This window comes from Scyliorhinus canicula, chromosome 9, assembly GCF_902713615.1.
Source record: "Scyliorhinus canicula chromosome 9, sScyCan1.1, whole genome shotgun sequence".
In the NCBI taxonomy this organism is placed as follows: Eukaryota; Metazoa; Chordata; class Chondrichthyes; order Carcharhiniformes; family Scyliorhinidae; genus Scyliorhinus; species Scyliorhinus canicula.
In genome coordinates this window covers 175,227,931-175,247,009 of record NC_052154.1, presented here as the reverse complement: position 1 = coordinate 175,247,009, position 19,079 = coordinate 175,227,931, and the positions used below count along the sequence as shown (strand labels likewise).

At 47.0% G+C, this 19,079-nt stretch overlaps 1 protein-coding gene across 1 annotated transcript; it reads right to left on the bottom strand.

The window, feature by feature from the left end:
• Positions 1 to 4,749: 4,749 nt before the first annotated feature.
• On the bottom strand, positions 4,750 to 17,279 carry ptpmt1 (protein tyrosine phosphatase mitochondrial 1). Its single transcript, XM_038808254.1, has 4 exons — positions 17,089 to 17,279; positions 11,987 to 12,067; positions 8,823 to 9,014; positions 4,750 to 5,640 (listed from the first exon to the last, which is right to left on the bottom strand). Exons 1-4 carry the CDS (start codon positions 17,233 to 17,235, stop codon positions 5,473 to 5,475), a joined length of 588 nt encoding a protein of 195 aa, XP_038664182.1. The 5' UTR covers positions 17,236 to 17,279; the 3' UTR covers positions 4,750 to 5,472.
• Between the last annotated feature and the right edge of the window lie 1,800 nt (positions 17,280 to 19,079).

Genomic DNA, 19,079 nt, shown 5'->3' with positions numbered 1-19,079 from the left:
CTACTCGGAGTCCATCTTGCCTTATGGCTACGTCTTGTTCGAAGCAAATGATTTATTGGATTTTGTTGAGTTTAAGTTGAGTCAGACAATTGCAGAATTAAGGGTTAAGATAAATGGAAATAATCTATACATATTAAAAAAAACTGCACATGACACTGGTTGAATCCCAATGGTGGTGGTGGCATTAATTATTCACTTTAGGAACTCACCGAGCCAAAAGGTGAGGAGGCTGCTAAAAATCACCCCTGTCACTGGTAAAACTGCAGTGGGGGAAGGGGTGAGTGGGCCATTGGATCTAATCATTCCACCCACAACCCCAACTTCAAACCCATCAATGGGGGAACATTAAAGTCAAGACTTGAGTTTCCAGTTTCTACCAGGGACTTCTCAAGAAGGAAGAGAAAATCCCAAGACTCTTCACTTAGTGATATTAACAGAAGCGAGTAACCTCCCTCCCCTCTGACCACTAGGAGCGCACAGCAAGATAAAGAAAACAAGAAGTAGCTAAAGAATTTGGACGAAGGGAGATGCGATATGTAAATGTTGCTAAATTTACAGCGATAGAAATTCTCAACTCGTGATTTTGGTAGTTTCAATAAGTTCTCCCTATGTCCTGGTCGATATTCATCCCTCAGTGACCATCAGGGGGAAAAAAAAACAATTATTTACTTTATCACATTACATTACTCTTGTTTTGTGCAAATTGGCAGCAAATAAAGTTACTGCGAAAAGCCACTAGTCGTCACATTTCGGTGCCTGTTCGGGTACATGGAGGGAGAATTCAGAATGTCCAAATTACCTAACAGCACGTCTTTCGGGACTTGTGGGAGGAAACCGGAGCACCCAGAGGAAACTCATGCAGACACGGGGAAAATGTGCAGACTCCACACAGACAGTGACCCAAGCCAGGAATCAAACCTGTGAAGCGACAGTGCTAACCACAGTGCTACCGTGCCGCCCATATAAATTGGAAGGCACTGAAACAAAAATAAAAACCTTGGGAGGATATTCATATTTACTGACTGAACCCTTCCCGCGCCAAGGTCAGCGTGCGGTTTTCCCATCTCCCAGGTCAGCCTTCATCGTATTGAGCAGATCACCAAAATAATTTATGGAGAGAGGTCCAATCGTAGGCCACCCGGGATCATAAGTTCATCACATATAGGAGCAAAATTAGGCCATTCGGCCCAGCGAATCTGCTCTGCCATTCTATCATGGCTGATATGTTCCTCATCTGCTAGCTACAATGCTACAGACCATGAGCTGGATTGCGAAATCAGCCAGAGCATCTCCTCCCTACAACACATGACCTAGGAGCAAGAGTAGGCAATTTAGCCTCCCGAGACCAACACCCTCAATGTGATCATGGCTGATCCCATTCTGGCCTCAACTCCACTGTCCTGCCTGTTCTCCATACCCCTTCAATCAATTAAAATCTTTTAAACTCCTCTTTAAATTTACTCACTGTCCCTGCATCCACTGCATTCTAGTGTAGCGAATTTCACAGATTCACAACCTTTTGGGAGTAGTTTCTCCTCAAATCTGTATTAAATTTGTTACTTCGTATTCTAAGATTCTGACCTCTCGTTTTAGAATGCCCCACAAGAGGAAGCATCTGCTCTATGTCTACTTTATCCATACCATTTATCATCTTGTATAATCTCGATTTGATCTCCCCTCATTCTTCTAAACTCTAGAGAGTACAGGCCGAAACTATTCAATCCCTCCTCATACGACAAACCCCTCATCTCTGCAATCAATCTAGTGAAACTCCTCTGAACTGCCTCCCATGCCACTACATCTTTCCTCAAATAAGGGGACCAAACCTGTGCGGTCTCACCAATGCCTTGTATTGTTGCAACAACACGCCCTCACCTTTAAACTCAATTCCTTTTGCTAGAAATGCCAACATTCCATTTGCTTTCCTTATTATCTGCTGCACCTGCATGCTCGTTTTCTGCGACTCATGCACGAGGACACCCAGATAACGGAAGCTGGACCTGGCCTGGTGAAAGGTTAACCTTCCCAGATCAGCTCCCCTCCCTGGGAGATTCACCGGAAAGCATTGGCCTTTGCCAAATTCAATTTGTACTCCGACAAGGAGCCAAGCCTCCTCTACACTGGCGAAAGAATATGTCACATAGACAACAAATCGTATGCATACAATGATGCCCTATGCTTCGTTCCCCCCACCCATCTCTATCCCGCTCCACTTCAATGCTATGGCCAGAGGCTCAATTGCTAAGGCAAACAATAGTGGGGACAGCAGACACCCCTGCCTTGTGCCTCCCATCAGGTGGAAACACTTTGAACTCAAAGCATTCATTTGAAACTTGCGGTGGGGCCCTATACAAGAGCTTGATCCAAGCTATAAATCTAAGCCCAAAGCCAAATTTTCCCAGGATTTCAAACAAATAACTGCATTCCATCCTATCAAACGCCTTTTTCGCATCTAATGAAATAATCACCTACAGCTCAGGGGCTGGAGAGGGGGACCAAACAACATTTAAGCAGTCGCCAAACATTGGCCGACAACTGCCTACCCTTAACAAACGCTGTCTGCTCCTCCGATAGAACACCTGGTAGGCAGGGCTCCAGGCACATGGCCAGGACATTCACCAACAACTTCGCATCTGCATTCAGCAACGAAATAAGGCGACATGACCCACTCTGCCGGATACTTGTCTTTCTTTAAGGTCAAGATTGATGTTGCGCAAATGTAGCCGACAATGTCACCCGAGACATCGAATCCAGAAACATTTCTAACAGCAATGGGAGCAAACTGTCCCACAAACGCTTTATAAAATTCAATCAGGAATCCGTCCAGCCCCGGCACCTTACCTGACTGCATCAGGCCCATGCATTTCATCACCTCCTCTGAGGTCGACAAGTACTCCAGTTCCTTCCTGCTCCACCGCCGGGATAGGCAAACCATCCATGAACTGCAACATTGACAACCCGTCCTGTGGGATCTCCAACTTACAACGGTTACGGTAAAAACCCTCGAAAGCCGCATTAACCTTGGCTGAAGCAGAAACCAACCTGCCACCCGAGTACTTTACCTGCATTCCAAAACTGCCCAATAAATGGGGGAGTAGACCCAAGTAGGGTATTCTTTCAGAGGGTCGATGCAGACCGACAAATTTCAGTGTAAATAAAAAGATGTAAAAAATCCGGGTAAGTGGCCCAAGTTAGTGCTGCAGCTGGATGTTTCATTCAGCTGCTCCAGCGCAGTGCTTCAAGCTGTCAAAACAGCTGAGAGTTTTAACGCCATGCACTTCCAGCATGCATGCCTGAGTGCCCGCACTTCCAGGTCATCACAACGTGCATGTGCGGTGCACTAGTGTGAATCCTGCAGGACATTACAGGCCATTCTCTTTTACATTCTTGCATACTCTGCCCAATGTCAGGTCATTGGCTCATTGTCTGCTGGTACTTCATCCTGAGCCGTTTTCTAGGCAGCATATGTCAGTGATGATCTGTCATTGCTTTCCAGGGTCAGGGCAGAGACAGGTTCCAAATATACCTCAGCCAGAGCAGAAATGAAACTCACTCTCGCTCTTATTCTGAACTACACTCTAGTCATGTAGACAACTGATTTAACCAGGCCTCTCTTCTATAGGTCACATGGAAACAATCTTTCCCCTGTCAAATTCTTTTCCTGATTCACATTTATTCCACAACTAATTCCACCAAAACTAAATAATTAATTATTTTCCCATAGTCATCAGTTTTTATTTTTAATTGTGGAATAGTTCATTTTACTGTTCCCATTAAGTTTTCATTAACATGGAACTATACAGGTTGAGCATCCGTTGTCCAAAATGCTAGGGACCGAGTGTGTATCGGATTTTGAATTTTTTGGATTTTGGAATATAATGTGGATCTGTGGTGCGCTGGGAACTGCGCACGTGCATCGCGCGTTGGGAACTGCGTATCGTCCGGGGACGTGTCACGTCGGCACTCGGAAAAATGTGCGGATTTCGGCATTTTTCAGATAAGGGATGCTCAACCTATACAAGTTTACAGTACAGATGGAAACCACTGCTGAAACAATCCAAAGTTATTCCCACTGTCTTCTTCTGTCCCTATCTGGGTCTAGTTTTGCTTTAATTCCAAACTGTAACAATTGTCTGCTCAAAGAAAATTCTCCCCTTGTTATTGCTCTGCAAACCGGATTATTTAGTATGTAAAGTATCCGTTAGGTAAAAAGTACCGAATGTGCAACTTCAGGTTCGTATGGCTCGAGAAAGTCATGAAGACCTTAACTCGGTTTCCCTCTCCACCGGGGCTGCCAGACCTGCTGAGATTTACCAGTGTTTCCTGTTCGTATTTCAGATTTCCAGCATGTGCAGTATTTCACTTTTATTTGTTAATTGTTTGGTTTGGGTGCACCCTAACCCTAATGTTAGTTGGATGCTTAAATTTAGTATTGAAATTAAATGGCCACTGATTGAAGTATCTGAAGTTTTCCAACTGATTATTTGGCTAGTCTGAGAAGGTCAGTTAAAGATTTGTTCCGTCTGAACATTCACTAACTTGCAGGATAATTTCTCCTTCATGGTAAATTGTTTAACGGAGTCACTTAATGCCATGTACAAATTATTGAATATCACAAACCACTCTCCCAAATGTCTACAATGATGTGCACAATACCAGTTAGCAAAAAGAAAAATCAAAATTGGTGTTGCCTAAATCTACAAACAGGAAATAGTTAATTTTGCTAAATTCAATGATATAATCTACACGTGTAAAATTGTTTAATTGCATTCCAACAGTGAAATACATTTTATACATTACGTATCATAACCCAATTTATCATGGGTGTGTCTTAGGAGTAGTCCTGCAACCCCCTCAGCAGGGAACAGGTCAAAGCTCTCTATAAGAAAAAAAGAGCTCCTTGTTGGGAGCATGGGATTCTGGAATCAACCCCGTTCAGCTAATGCTTACAACACTAAATAACAAAAATACTGTCCTTTTACTGTTTTATCCCGGTAACAGAAGCCAAAATGTTTTCATTGAACAACTGTCTGAAAAAGTGAAATATCCTTTTACTGACCCACAGTAACTCCTCGGAAACGCTGCAATACAGCGTTTACTGTACTAATTTAGCAAACTGATGTTATGTTAAATTTCACTGAAATTATTAAAGGGCTTTATCAATTTCCGAGTATCTGTGAATTTTTTTTATTAAGTAACTGCTCCCTGGACAGTAAGTTGCTTTTACATTGTCTCTAAATACCAAACATCTCAACAAAAGTTCAAAATGGACTGACAGTAACATCAGTGCAACTGTACCACACTGTCTTCAAATCCACACAAACAGAAACAAACATATCAACTGGTGACTCTGAAAGCTGCTGATCACAAAGTAGATGTCGCAATCACATTCTGTCCAGTTACCGCTTTCGATTCTAAACCATTTCAATCACTTAAAGGTTTAAGCATTTATATGTCCACAAACGTTGTGCTTTACGACTTGAAAGCTGGAGCGTCTTTTATTTCCAAAATGTCTGGATCCTCTGAGAACAGTACACTGTAATAGCTCTTCAGGATTTTAAATTGGCCGCTGCGAATAAGAATGTGAGGTCTGATTGAAGCAATATAATCACATGCCGACTTTGGACTCCAGTGATGCAGCTGAAGGAAAGGATTTAGGAATAAATAGTTAAAAAGGAATGTTTGCCAAGTACTTGTATGTTTCATTTAGGACAAGATTAGTTGATTCAATCAAAGCGTTGGAGGCAGTTTACTAGATTGATACCTGGAATGAACGGGTTGCCTAATGAGGAAAGGTTGGTCAGGCTGGGCTTGTTTCCACTGCTGTTTAGAAGAGGTGACTTTAGAAGGTGACTTGATTGAAGTATATTATATCCTGAACGGTATTGCAGGACAGAGATGAGGGGATTTTTTTCTCTCGGATGTTTGTGCGACTTTGAATAATTTTAGGGCGGAGGTAGAGATTCTTGTTAGGCAAGGGAATCAAAAGTTATTGGGGCGAGATACGAATGTGGAATTCAAAACACAAACAGATCAGCCATGACCTTATTGAATGATGGAGCAGGCTCGAAGGGCTGAATAGTCTACTTCTGCTCCTATTTTGTTTGTACGTAATCACATCACTACGAAGATAGTGAATTAGAACATAAAATATTACAAACATCGAAGATGGAACATAAACTTACTGCAAAATCATCAGTCATATAATATTGTTAAGGAAAGAACTGAAAGCATTCAATACACTGGATTATGTTCGAGGGAAGAGTAGGCAGGAGAGCGTAATGTTAAAATTATATTATAACATATAGTTTCAAAGTGAAGGAACATTGGGCCAGCAGCTACTGTCCAGATAAAGTGGGTGAGGTTATATGTTCAGCTGGAGATACAGTAGATAAAGTTACCTGAGGGAATGTGGGTGAGGGACTATATAAACATAATTTGAAAGGTTAAAACAGTTTTAAGAATAGTGAGTTCAAGAGACATACCTCAGTGCAAATGTGGGGTTAATAAAGAAAGCAAAGGAAATTGAAAATAGATGGTAAAGTCTATGTGGAATATACAATACACAAATCACTAGAAATAAAGTGAAGTAGAAGTGCTCATTAAAATGACCACTCAGTTATATCTTTACGGGAAATTTGGTTACAGGCAGGACATATATTTCTGGTTGTAACATTCTCAGGAAGAAAACAATGAAGGGCTGGTTTTGTTAATGAGGAACATTTAACAATTAAAAAGTAAACTTTTGTTATAATTAAGTCAATCATCAGAGGTGCTGCACACGGGGGAGTCAGGACCAAATTCAGGTCAAGCAGGTTGTTGGGGCAGGAGGGTTGATAGACAGATGAAAGAAGGAGTGGAAGTATAAAACAACAAAAAAAAGACAAAATAAAAAGGGAGTGGAGGAGTGAGGGCAAAATGTGAATCCATGAATGTTTTTTTTTTGATTGACCATTAGCCCAATCAAATCAAACATCTAATGTAATGTAGTTAAAAGTACATATTATTGTGCTTTAATATCCCAACTTTAAAAGGAATACTTAAAGATAAAACTCTAAAACAGTATTTTCTCATAGGTGTGAATGTGCTGTTTTGGGCTACACCAATGTTCAGAAAGCTTGAGGAGGGACAACTAAATTGATCACCTTTGTAGATACACAAATTACACCGTCTACCCTAATCCAAACTTGTCTAAATCCAAATTGGGTAATGAAAGTTCTCAATATTAAGAGTTTCAAAGTGTACAAATTATAATTTCCACTTGTGGGTGAATCCAGAATTAGGGGACACTGGTTTAAAATTAGGGCGGCATCACAGCACCAGGGACCCGGGTTCACTTCCGGACTCGGGTGACTGTCGATGTGGAGTTTGCATGTTCTCCCCGTGTCTGCGTGGGTTTCCGCCGGGTGCTTGGTTTCCACCCAGTCTAAAGATGTGTCGGATAGGTGGATTGGCCAAGCTAAACTGCCGCTTGGTGTCCAAAAAGGTTAGGTGGGGTTATGGAGATAAGGAGGGGCCTTGGTCAGGTGCGGAGGGTCGGTGCAGACTAGATTTGCCGAATGGCCCCCTTCTGCACTGTAGGAATTCTATGACTCTATGCTAATAATTCTTACCAATCTCTTTTTTCAATATACGAGAAACAGAGTTAAAAACAGAAAGGCACAGCAGGTAAGGCCGGGAGGAAGAGACTTTAACACATTTTTAAAAGGAAAGGATAATTTGATAAATAGGATGAACTTCAGGCAAATTTGACATTAAATAAAAGGACATCAAATTGAACGGCAGATAACAGGTAATATTGTTATGCAGAATAGTGGGAAAATAGTAATTTAAAGAATCTTGATCACTTCATGATGACAGTGAATCATAGAATTTACAGTGCAGAAGGAGGCCATTTGGCCCATCGAGTCTGCACCGGCTCTTTGAAAGAGCATCCTACCCAAGCCCACATCTCCCCCCTATTCCTATAACCCAGTAACCCCACCCAACACTAAGGGCAATTTTGAACACTAAGGGCAATTTATCATGGCCAATCCACCTAACCTGCACATCTTTGGACTGTGGGAGGAAACCGGAGCACCCGGAGGAAACCCACGCATACACGGGGAGAACGTGCAGACTCCGCATAGACAGTGAACCAAGCCGGGAATCGAACCTGGAACCCTGGAGCTGTGAAGCAATTGTGCTAACCACCATGCTGAAAAAGAACAGAAACTTTGCATTTCAATCTTTTAGGGGTGATATGAAAACAATCAGCCCCTTCAACATGTAGTTTTGTTATAGTCATAGAGGTCGACAGCAGCCTGGGTGTCACGTAAGTTATGGTGCCAAAGTTTACAATTTCAGATTTCCAGCAGCTAGAGTATTTTGTTCTTAGTACAAAACAACACTGCCCTAAAAAACACTGAAAATAAATCTTACCCAGTAGTTCCTGAACCAAGACTGGGGTCACTACCATTGTTGCATTTGCAAAACTACCCTTCATTTCCACAACCTGTTGCTCCTGCCATGGGCTGAAAGCAAGGGTGCTTGAAGTGAAGATATATTTCTGCACTTGATCTTGCCTTTGTAATGAAGATTTAGATGGCAAATACCCAGAATTAACATTCAGTCTCACTTGCTTTCACTTTTAAAATTGTACTGATATTCAAAGAACATTTACAATCACAGGTATATTACTTAGCATTCCAACTGCAATTTTGTAATTTGAGGTTTCTAAATTTTCATAAAATACCTACTTCAAAATTTACCTCATGGTAGTACTTCTTTATAAATATGCTACTTCTATTTGTTACTTAAAGCTTTAGCACCAGTCAACATACATGAATTAAATATGCTGCCACCATGGTAGCACTGCGTGATCGTCCAGCCTTACAGTGCACATAGACACTGTTTCCGTTTTTACGATGTTTGGTAACAAAATCAACGCCCTTTTTCAGGTCTTCTAACTTTGGTACTCCAAGTATATCAACTGTGCTGAGACGCAGCTGCTCCACGCCAAGTAACTCCCATTCCTGAAACACAACCTCAATTAGGGATTTCACTTGAAAGCATGCAGCTTGTAACATCTCAAACAATATAGTATTTCCCTGGGGCTGGATTAGCCCAGTGGGCTAAACAGCTGGCTTGTAATGCAGAAAAATGCCAGCGCGGGTTCAATTCCCGTACCGGCCTCCCAAACAGGCGCCGGATTGTGGCAACTAGGGGCTTTTCACAGTAACTTCATTGAAGCTTACTTCTATCAATAAGCGATTATTATTATTAGTAGTAGTATTTCTCAATAATATTTTTGAGTCCTGTATATCATTGCAGGAAAGAATCAATCGCACTTCTGGTCACACGACAAAGCCAAGCAGCAGGAGCACTAAGGCAAGCCTGATCTTAGCTCGGAAAATCTGAATGACAATGCTCAGAATAGGTCAACTCCCTACATATTAAAAAGAAAACTGGTGTGTTCATTCAAACCATTCCATGTACATTACAGCACACTTCAGCTCTTTTGCAGCATGTGTGGAATAATTCATTTGATGTTCTCCAAGTCTGTTTGCCTTAAATGATAGTGGCAGAAATTCAGTGCATTTAATGATGATAATACCAAGAAAAAGAAAACTCAGAACTGACACTGAATAGTAGCACTCTACAGTTGTACTGCCCTTTCTCTTGAATATCAATATAGATACCTTTGACAGAATAAATGGATAAAGGTGTTCACATGAATACAAAATCTTCAAAAGGGCGCAATTTGTGTTCCTGTATGCAAGTGGGAATTTCCAACTGGACCACATTTTCATCCAATACTACGAGTTCCTTCTCTGAAAGATGGTCCTGTTTCTGCAACCAAGGTCAGTAGTAACACAAATCCCATGTTACCTCTGGTTCTGCATTTATCAAGTATATTTTGTATTTTGGTTTCATTTTAGTCCGCTTGCAGGTCACAAAAAGCAATGAAATGGATGCTAAGGGAATTCAAAGGTAGTACAATACCATTAGTACATTGCACTCAAACCAAAGGAGGAAAGCGAATCAGCTTGTCGATTGCTGTACAGTGGCACATGCTAGAAAGTGTGATTGTATCGATGTCCAATAAAGAGAGGATTGGGCTTGTGTGTGATATCCATCCTTCAATATACATGATCTAAAATCACTGGGACAAAATACTGGAGGCCAGAATGGAACTTTAACCCATCAAGAGAGTGGAGTATAAAAGTAGAGAAGTGTTATTGCAATTGTTTGGGGAGTTGGTGAGACCACATCTGGAGCATTGTGTCCAGTTTTGGTCTCCTTATTTGAAATGAAATGAAAATCGCTTATTGTCACAAGTGGGCTTCAAATGAAGTTACTGTGAAAAGCCCCTAGTCGCCACATTCCTGTTCGGGGAGGCTGGTATGGGAATTGAACCGTGCTGCTGGCCTGCCTTGGTCTACTTTCAAAGCCCTGTGCTATTTGTGGTGGCATTGGAGGCAGTTCAGAGGAGGTTCACCAGATTGATTCCGAGGATGAAAGGGTTGACATTTGAGGAGAGATTAAACAGCTTGGGTTTATACTCACTAGAGTTTAGAAGGATGAGAGGGGATCTGATCGAGGTATATAAAATACTAAAAGGGATTGATAAAGTAAACATAGATCAAATGTTCCCCCTATGGGGCAATCTAGAACGAGAGGTCATGGATCTTAGTTGAGAGGTGGTAGATTTAGAACTGAGACGAGGAGGAACTACTTCTTGCAGAGGGTGGTGCATTTGTGGAACTCGCTGCCTCATAGTGCAGTGGAATCTGAGTCATTAAATGGCTTCAAGAAGGAGATAGATATATTTCTGATTTTAAAAAAACAGGATATGGGGAGCAGGTAGAGAGCTGCTAGATTTGAGACCAGGAAGAGATCATCCATGATCTGATTGAATGGCAGAGGAGGCTCAAAGGACTGAATTGCCTACTTCTCCTAATGTTTTTGTTCTAGTACATTCAGGGGAGAAAATTGGGAATGCAAACAATTATGGAGTGCTAATTGGCTGAGGGAAGATTTCCACCTCAGTCGGGAAGAAGTCCCGTGTCAGAGAGCTGCCAGTCTATTCCCCAGCAGAGCCAGAGACTGCACTCGACAAGACTGTGACTGCAAGCAGTCCCGAGAGTGCAAGTCCCAGTAATGCAAGGTGAGGAAGGTAAGCACAGGAATCTCATGACAGGAAGGGGGTGGGAAGAGGAGGTGAGGAAGAAGCTACAGGGGCCAGACCTCAGGTGGCCACCAAATCCCCTTCCTGCCCGAGGACTGAGCAGGGTCACATTCCAGCTTCCCCCCCTGCCCATGAACTTCTCCCACCAGCCTGATAATGGAGTCTGGGTGGGCAGTACCCTTTAAATGGTCATTAATTTGCCACTTCAGAGTCTCAATTGGGGCAGGGGTGTAGAGGGTCGCCGAGGCCTCACCCATCCCACATAACATTGCGGAGGGTCGGGGCAGCTAGGAGTCTGAGGGAAAGGGAACATATCAAATGTATATTAGGGATATGGGAAATGAACAGCAATACACCAAGCAGGCAAAATGCCACCTGAAGAGTTTACACCTCCCCCTCCGCCCAAACCTACTGGCAGGGAATACAAATTCTGCCCCATGTCTGCGAGTCACATTAATGGGCAGAACTGCAGTTTGAACAGATTCTTACTAAAATAATTTCCATGCAATTTTTCTGATTTGATACATGGTATTGTTCAGTCACATTTCAGAGTACTGCATGGAAATGACACAGCATAAAGTGTAGTATGAAAATGGCTGGTGACATTTGATAATACAGACAAACATTACATCATGTTTTTTTCACAAAGTACAATGATACTGCCTTATCTCAGAGCTCCAGTTTATGATGTATTTTTTATTTGCTGTTAAACATTCCAGCACTACACTAAAGCAGTGTGCTGCCTTCTTTCACACTGAACGGTACATTAACCCCTGGGAAATCTCATTGTTTATTCGGTTTCAATTCTCCACTCACCTTAGTTGTGTTTACGAAGAATTTAGTTTCATATTCTTCATTCATTGTTATCACACCACGCACATTCTCTTTCTTTACTAACTGCAGGTCCAAACACACCACAAATTATTGAAGGGTATAATTTTGTCAGAAAAACAGAAGTAGTTTCAAGGGAACCATATTTGTATTATTAAATATTAGATATAAGACATAGGTTTAAGTGGGTTTGATTTAGTGGTTCTGTGTAAGAAGATTCATGGTTGACAAAGGTGTTTGTATGTGTGGGGGTTTAGTCAGTTCAAGCTGTGCTTCTATCGTGCTTAGAGAGGGGTACGGCGTGAAAAAGAAACAAGCTGGGAGATATAAAAAGGTGTTGCTTAGCAACCAGAGGCACCTTTAGAACAGTCAGACTTTGTGGGATTATGTTTCAAACTGTATTCATAGCAGTTGGTTATGGAAAGCTAGAGAGGGAACATCTCTTTCAGCTTTTCCAGAAGAAAAGCCATACTATGGTGTAATGGTGTAAGAAAACCAGCGACGAAAATTTAAAGAACAGCTGGTAAAGGAAACTAGAGAAATGAAGAGCCGTTTCGAAGAAATCTGAAGTAAAGTAACAGAGAAAACGGGAACGGGAACAAAAACAGGATACTTACAGTTCAATAAAGCCACATATAAAGCTGAAAAGAAGTTAGCTCATGAGAGGCCAGAAAGATATCTGAAATAGTTCCACATTTGAGATATGGCAAATTGAAAAACATGAAAGAACGAAAACAAGAGATGGATATGGGGAATATGCTGCTGGTTTTCTTAACTATTACACCAAATAAAGTTCAGAGAGATAGATATAAAATAGGACGTAATGGGGGAAATCAAAAGTGAAAACACACACAACTAAAATTGGAAAGGGAGTGGAGGAACATAGATCTACAGATAAAGGTACATGGATGGTTTAAAGCAGAATTGAAAATAAAGAAAGCTATAAATCAGATAAATTAGATGGTTTATTTTATGTACGCAGCTTCACAACAAAGGGAAAGGAAGTAATGACATGCATCAGCAGTTGGAGTGTTGAGTGTGATTTTGGGCATGTCACTATAAGTATTGCGGCTATCGATTGAGTCCTCATTTCCACAGTGGGCCATTCTATTGAATGTGAAGTAGAACTACTAAAATTATGCTGGAAATGAGAGCCTATAGTTATAAAGACAAAGACTTGAGAAACAAATTATTCATCGTGTAGAAAATTAAAGTAAGAAGTTTTACAACAGCAGGTTAAAGTCCAACAGGTTTGTTTCAAATCACTCGCTTTCGGAGCACTGCTACTTCCTCATGTGAATTAAAATTAAATGGGGCAATCCAACCATTTTGAAATTATCAGAAAAATTGGAACATGATAAATGAATTGGAAACAAGGGGACATAATGTTTCCTGGTAGAGGTTAGCAGATTTTTTTGCCAGAACTGACTTCCCCCCTAACTCTCTTTCTCTGCACCCTCTCCTCTCCCCTACCCCCTTTCCTCTCTCCCTCCCCTCACCCCCTTCTCTCTCTCCCTCCCCTCACCCCCTTCCCTCCCCTCACCCCCTTCCCTCTCTCCCTCCCCTCACCCCCTTCCCTCTCCTCACCCCTTTCCCTCTCTCCCTCCCCTCACCCCCTTCCCTCCCCCCTTCCCTCTCTCCCTCCCCTCACCCCTTCCCTCTCTCCCTTCCCTCACCCCCTTCCCCTCAACCCCTTCCCTCTCTCCTTCCCTCAACCCCTTCCCTCTCTCCCTTCCTTGACCTCCTTTCTCTCCCTTCCCTGACCCGCTTCACACTCCTTCAAGTGCACCCACCCCCCCTTACTGCGCACCCATCCCCCCCCTTACTGCGCACCCATCCCCCCCCTTACTGCGCACCCACCCCCCCCTTACTGCGCACCCATTCCCCCCCTTACTGCGCACCCATCCCCCCCTTACTGTGCACCCATCCCCCCCACCTTACTGCGCACCAATCCCCCCCTTACTGCGCACCCGCCCCCCCTTACTGCGCACCCATCCCCCCCTTACTGCGCACCCACCCCCCCCCTTACTGTGCACCCATCCCCCCCACCTTACTGCGCCCCCCCCCCCCCCTTACTGCGCACCCACCCCCCCCTTACTGCGCACCATCCCCCCCTTACTGCGCACCCATCCCCCCCCTTACTGCGCACCCATCCCCCCTTACTGCGCACCCATCCCCCCTTACTGCGCACCCATCCCCCCCTTACTGCGCACACCATCCCCCCCCTTACTGCGCACCCACCCCCCTTACTGCGCACCCATCCCCCCCTTACTGCGCACAGCCATCCCCCCCCCTTACTGCGCACACCATCCCCCCCCTTACTGCGCACCCTCCCCCCCCTTACTGCGCACCCATCCCCCCCCTTACTGCGCACCCATCACAGCCCCCCCCTTACTGGCGCACCCCCATCCCCCCCCTTACTGTGCACCCATCCCCCCCTTACTGCGCCCCCATCCCCCCCCCCTTACTGCGCACCCATCCCCCCCCCTTACTGCGCACCCACCCCCCCCTTACTGCGCACCCATCCCCCCCTTACTGCGCACCCATCCCCCCCTTACTGCGCACCCATCCCCCCCTTACTGCGCACCCACCCCCCCCTTACTGCGCACCCACCCCCCCCTTACTGCGCACCCATCCCCCCCCCTTACTGCGCACCCATCCCCCCCTTACTGCGCACCCATCCCCCCCTTACTGCGCACCCACCCCCCCCTTACTGCGCACCCATCCCCCCCCTTACTGCGCACCCATCCCCCCCTTACTGCGCACCCATCCCCCCCCTTACTGCGCACCCATCCCCCCCCTTACTGCACACCCACCCCCCCCTACTGTGCACCCCTCCCTTACTGCGCACCCATCCCCCTCCCTTACTGCGCACCCACCCCCCTCCCTTACTGCGCACCCACCCCCCTCCCTTACTGCGCACCCACCCCCCTCCCTTACTGCGCACCCATCCCCCCTCCCTTACTGCGCACCCCACCCCCCTCCCTTACTGCGCACCCACCCCCTTCCCTTACTGCGCACCCATCCCCCCACCCTTACTGCGCACCCATCCCCCTCCCTTACTGCGCACCCATCCCCCTCCCTTACTGCGCACCCATCCCCCTCCCTTACTGCGCACCCACCCCCCCTTACTGCGCACCCATCCCCCCCCCTTACTGTGCACCCATCCCCCTCCCTTACTGCGCACCCATCCCCCTCCCTTACTGTGCACCCATCCCCCCCCCCTTACTGCGCACCCACCCCCCCTACTGTGCACCCCTCCCTTACTGCGCACCCATCCCCCCCTTACTGCGCACCCATCCCCCCCCTTACTGCGCACCCATCCCCCCCCCTTACTGCGCACCCATCCCCCCCCCTTACTGCGCACCCATCCCCCTCCCTTACTGCGCACCCATCCCCCTCCCTTACTGCGCACCCATCCCCCCTTACTGCGCACCCATCCCCCCCTTACTGCGCACCCATCCCCCCCTACTGCGCACCCTTCCCCCCATTACTGCGCACCCATCCCCCCCTACTGCGCATCCCCCCTTACTGCGCACCCATCCCCCCTTACTGCGCACCCATCCCCCCCCCTTTACTGCGCACCCATCCCCCCCTTTACTGCGCACCCATCCCCCCCCTTACTGCGCACCCATCCCCCCCTTACTGCGCACCCATCCCCCCCCTTACTGCACACCCACCCCCCCCTACTGTGCACCCCTCCCTTACTGCGCACCCATCCCCCCCTACTGCGCATCCCCCCCTTACTGCGCACCCATCCCCCCCTTACTGCGCACCCATCCCCCCCCTTTACTGCGCACCCATCCCCCCCCTTACTGCGCACCCATCCCCCCCTTACTGCGCACCCCATCCCCCCCCTTACTGCGCACCCATCCCCCCCCTTACTGCGCACCCATCCCCCCCTACTGCGCATCCCCCCCCTTACTGCGCACCCACCCCCCCTTAACTGCGACACCATCCCCCCCCATTACTGCGCACCCATCCCCCCCTTACTGCGCACCCATCCCCCCCCTTACTGCGCACCCATCCCCCCCTTACTGCGCACCCACCCCCCCCCTTACTGCGCACCCATCCCCCCCCTTACTGCGCACGCCATACCCCCCCTTACTGCGCACCCATCTCCCCCCCCCTTACTGCGCACCCTCCCCCCCCCCTTACTGCGCACACCCATCTCCCCCCCCCTTACTGCGCACCCATCTCCCCCCCCTTACTGCGCACCCATCTCTCCCCCCCCCCTTACTGCGCACCCATCTCTCCCCCCCCCCTTTACTGCGCACCCATCTCTCCCCCCCCCTTACTGCGCACCCATCTCTCCCCCCCTTACTGCGCACCCATCTCTCCCCCCCCCTTACTGCGCACCCATCTTCTCCCCCCCCCCTTACTGCGCACACCATCTTCTCCCCCCCTTACTGCGCACCCATCTTCTCCCCCCCCTTACTGCGCACCCATCTTCTCCCCCCCCCTTACTGCGCACCCATCTTCTCCCCCCCCCTTACTGCGCACCCATCTTCTCCCCCCCCCTTACTGCGCACCCATCTTCTCCCCCCCCTTACTGCGCACCCATCTTCTCCCCCCCCCCTTACTGCGCACCCATCTTCTCCCCCCCCCCTTACTGCGCACCCATCTTCTCCCCCCCCCCCTTACTGCGCACCCATCTTCTCCCCCCCCCCCCCCTACTGCGCACCCATCTTCTCCCCCCCCCCCCTTACTGCGCACCCATCTTCTCCCCCCCCTTACTGCGCACCCATCTTCTCCCCCCCTTACTGCGCACCCATCCCCCCCCCTTACTGCGCACCCATCCCCCCCCCTTACTGCGCACCCATCCCTCCCCCTTACTGCGCACCCATCCCCAGCCCCTCCTCCCTCACTACAAGCTCCTCCCAGACCCCAGGCTCCTCCCCTTGACTACAAGCTCCTCCCCTTGACTACAGCCCTGTTCCCCCGACCACGGACAGCCCTGTTCCCCCGACCACGGACAGCCCTGTTCCCCCTACCACGGACGCCCCTGACCATTGCCCCCTCCCCCTGACTACACCCCGCCCCCCCAATCACAGACCCCTCCCCCGGCCCCGCCTCCATTCCCCTACCTCCTCAGTGAGGGAGCGGAAGGGCAGGGCTCCGATGATGACGGTCTGGTCGATGCGGTCGTACCAGTGCCGGCCCCACACCTTCGACATGAAGATGTTGTAACCGAGACTCGGGTAGAAAACAGCGCGCGCGAACAGCGCCGCCATTCTCAACGGCCACTTCCGGCGGGTCCGTCCTTCCCCGCACTCCGACCGCTACTTCCGGTATGGCCCCGCGCTCTGGTTCCGCCTATCGGCGAGGGGATGGGCGGCAGTGAGCAATCCCTCATTGTGCTTCCAAAACTGGAGAAAAGAATCCATCCAAATATGCACAGCCGGTCTGGCAACCTCTGTGGAGAGGAGAGAGCGCGGGGCAGAATTGGTCTTTACTGAAGACCGGTAGAGAGGTTCTTGGGGGCAGTAGGAGGGAGATCAAAGGGAGGGAATCTGGCTGGGCTGAATGGCCTGATTCTGAACAAAAAGGCAGTGGTTGTGGTTATAATAAACAAAACATTGGCCCACGGTAGATGTTAATAACAGAATAATGAACAGATGTTCACAAAATCAAACATGTGGAAAACAATATTCAAACCAGCACTTGCAAAAACAAAATTCTGCATGGGAGGCAGAGTTGAGTTCATGGACTGAAGTTGTTGAACTCCATGTTAAGTCCAGAAGGCTGTAAGGTGCCGAATGGTAAAATGAGGTGCTGTCCCTCCAGTTCGTATTGAGTGTCATTAGGACAGTGCAGCAGGCCGAGGACAGGAAATGAAATGAAAATCGCTTATTGTCAAGAGTAGGCTTCAATGAAGTTACTGTGAAAAGCCCCTAGTCACCACATTCAGGCGCCTGTCCGGGGAGGCTGGTACTTGAAATGTGAGCACAAGAGCAAAGTGGAGAACAGAAATGGCAAGTGACCAGTTTGGGTCATGCTTGTGGACTGAGGAGCGGTGGCCTGCCGAGCAATCAAGATCACCCGGTCTGCATTTTGTTGTCCTGATGTATAGGGAGAGCAGTGAATACAGCATACCAAATTGCTGGTCATGGACATTGATGAAAGAGGCGATATTGGGGCAGTTGGACACCTCCTGCAATTGATGAGGTCAAAGAGTGGGGCAATTGTGGAGAGAACCACGTTATTGTGGAGAATGGCTCCTTTGTAATGCCGACAGTGAAAGGGAGAGGAATAAGGCTGGCACAGTGGTTACCACAGCTACCTGACTTTTTGTTCCTCAACGTGCATCCTAATAATCAAAGGAAGTGAATCTTTAAATTCTTCCAAAACAATCACCGCTTTAAGGGCTTCATATATTCTCTCTGTCTTTAATGCCCATATTCAACAGTTAAAATTATTTTGCTTCACCTTCTCAAATTAAATATGAGTTTGTCCAGGCTGTCGTCTTGTGTTTTGAAATTTCTGTCTGAACAACTCAGGAACCAACTCACCCGTACGAAGAATTGCTTCCTTTACCACATCATAATCTATGGATACCTCTTCCAACAATCATGTGTACACCTCACCAGCTCTACCTATCAGTCTACTTTGTTAAAGTAATGTATAAATTCCTTTTGCCATTTCATCTATTCAGCTATCTTTTCAAATTAATGAAGAATGCTTCCACATCCTTTTCAAATTTTGGAAGTGCTTCTATAAATTTAAAAGTCCAGGAATATGGACTCTATCTTGGTTTCCAGGTTGCGGCGTCTGCTGTAGAGCTGGTATACGAGGCGGTTGAGAAGAGTTAAGAGAGGTGCGATGGCAGAGTCTGTGTTATCGGTCGGCTTGAATGGGTTTGTGATCTAGCCCTTTCAGGATCTCGTCTGCTTTCTTGCATCTTTGTAGAAACTTAATGTCAGTGTATGTGCAATCTTCTTGGAGATCCTCTCCACTTTGAGCCAGGTCCCAATTTTTACGTTTGAATCTACTTTCTATTATAACAGTGATTATTAAATCTATTTTATTATTTAACTCGGCTGTGCTGTTCTAGTTTTGGTATCCTAACCTCTTAACC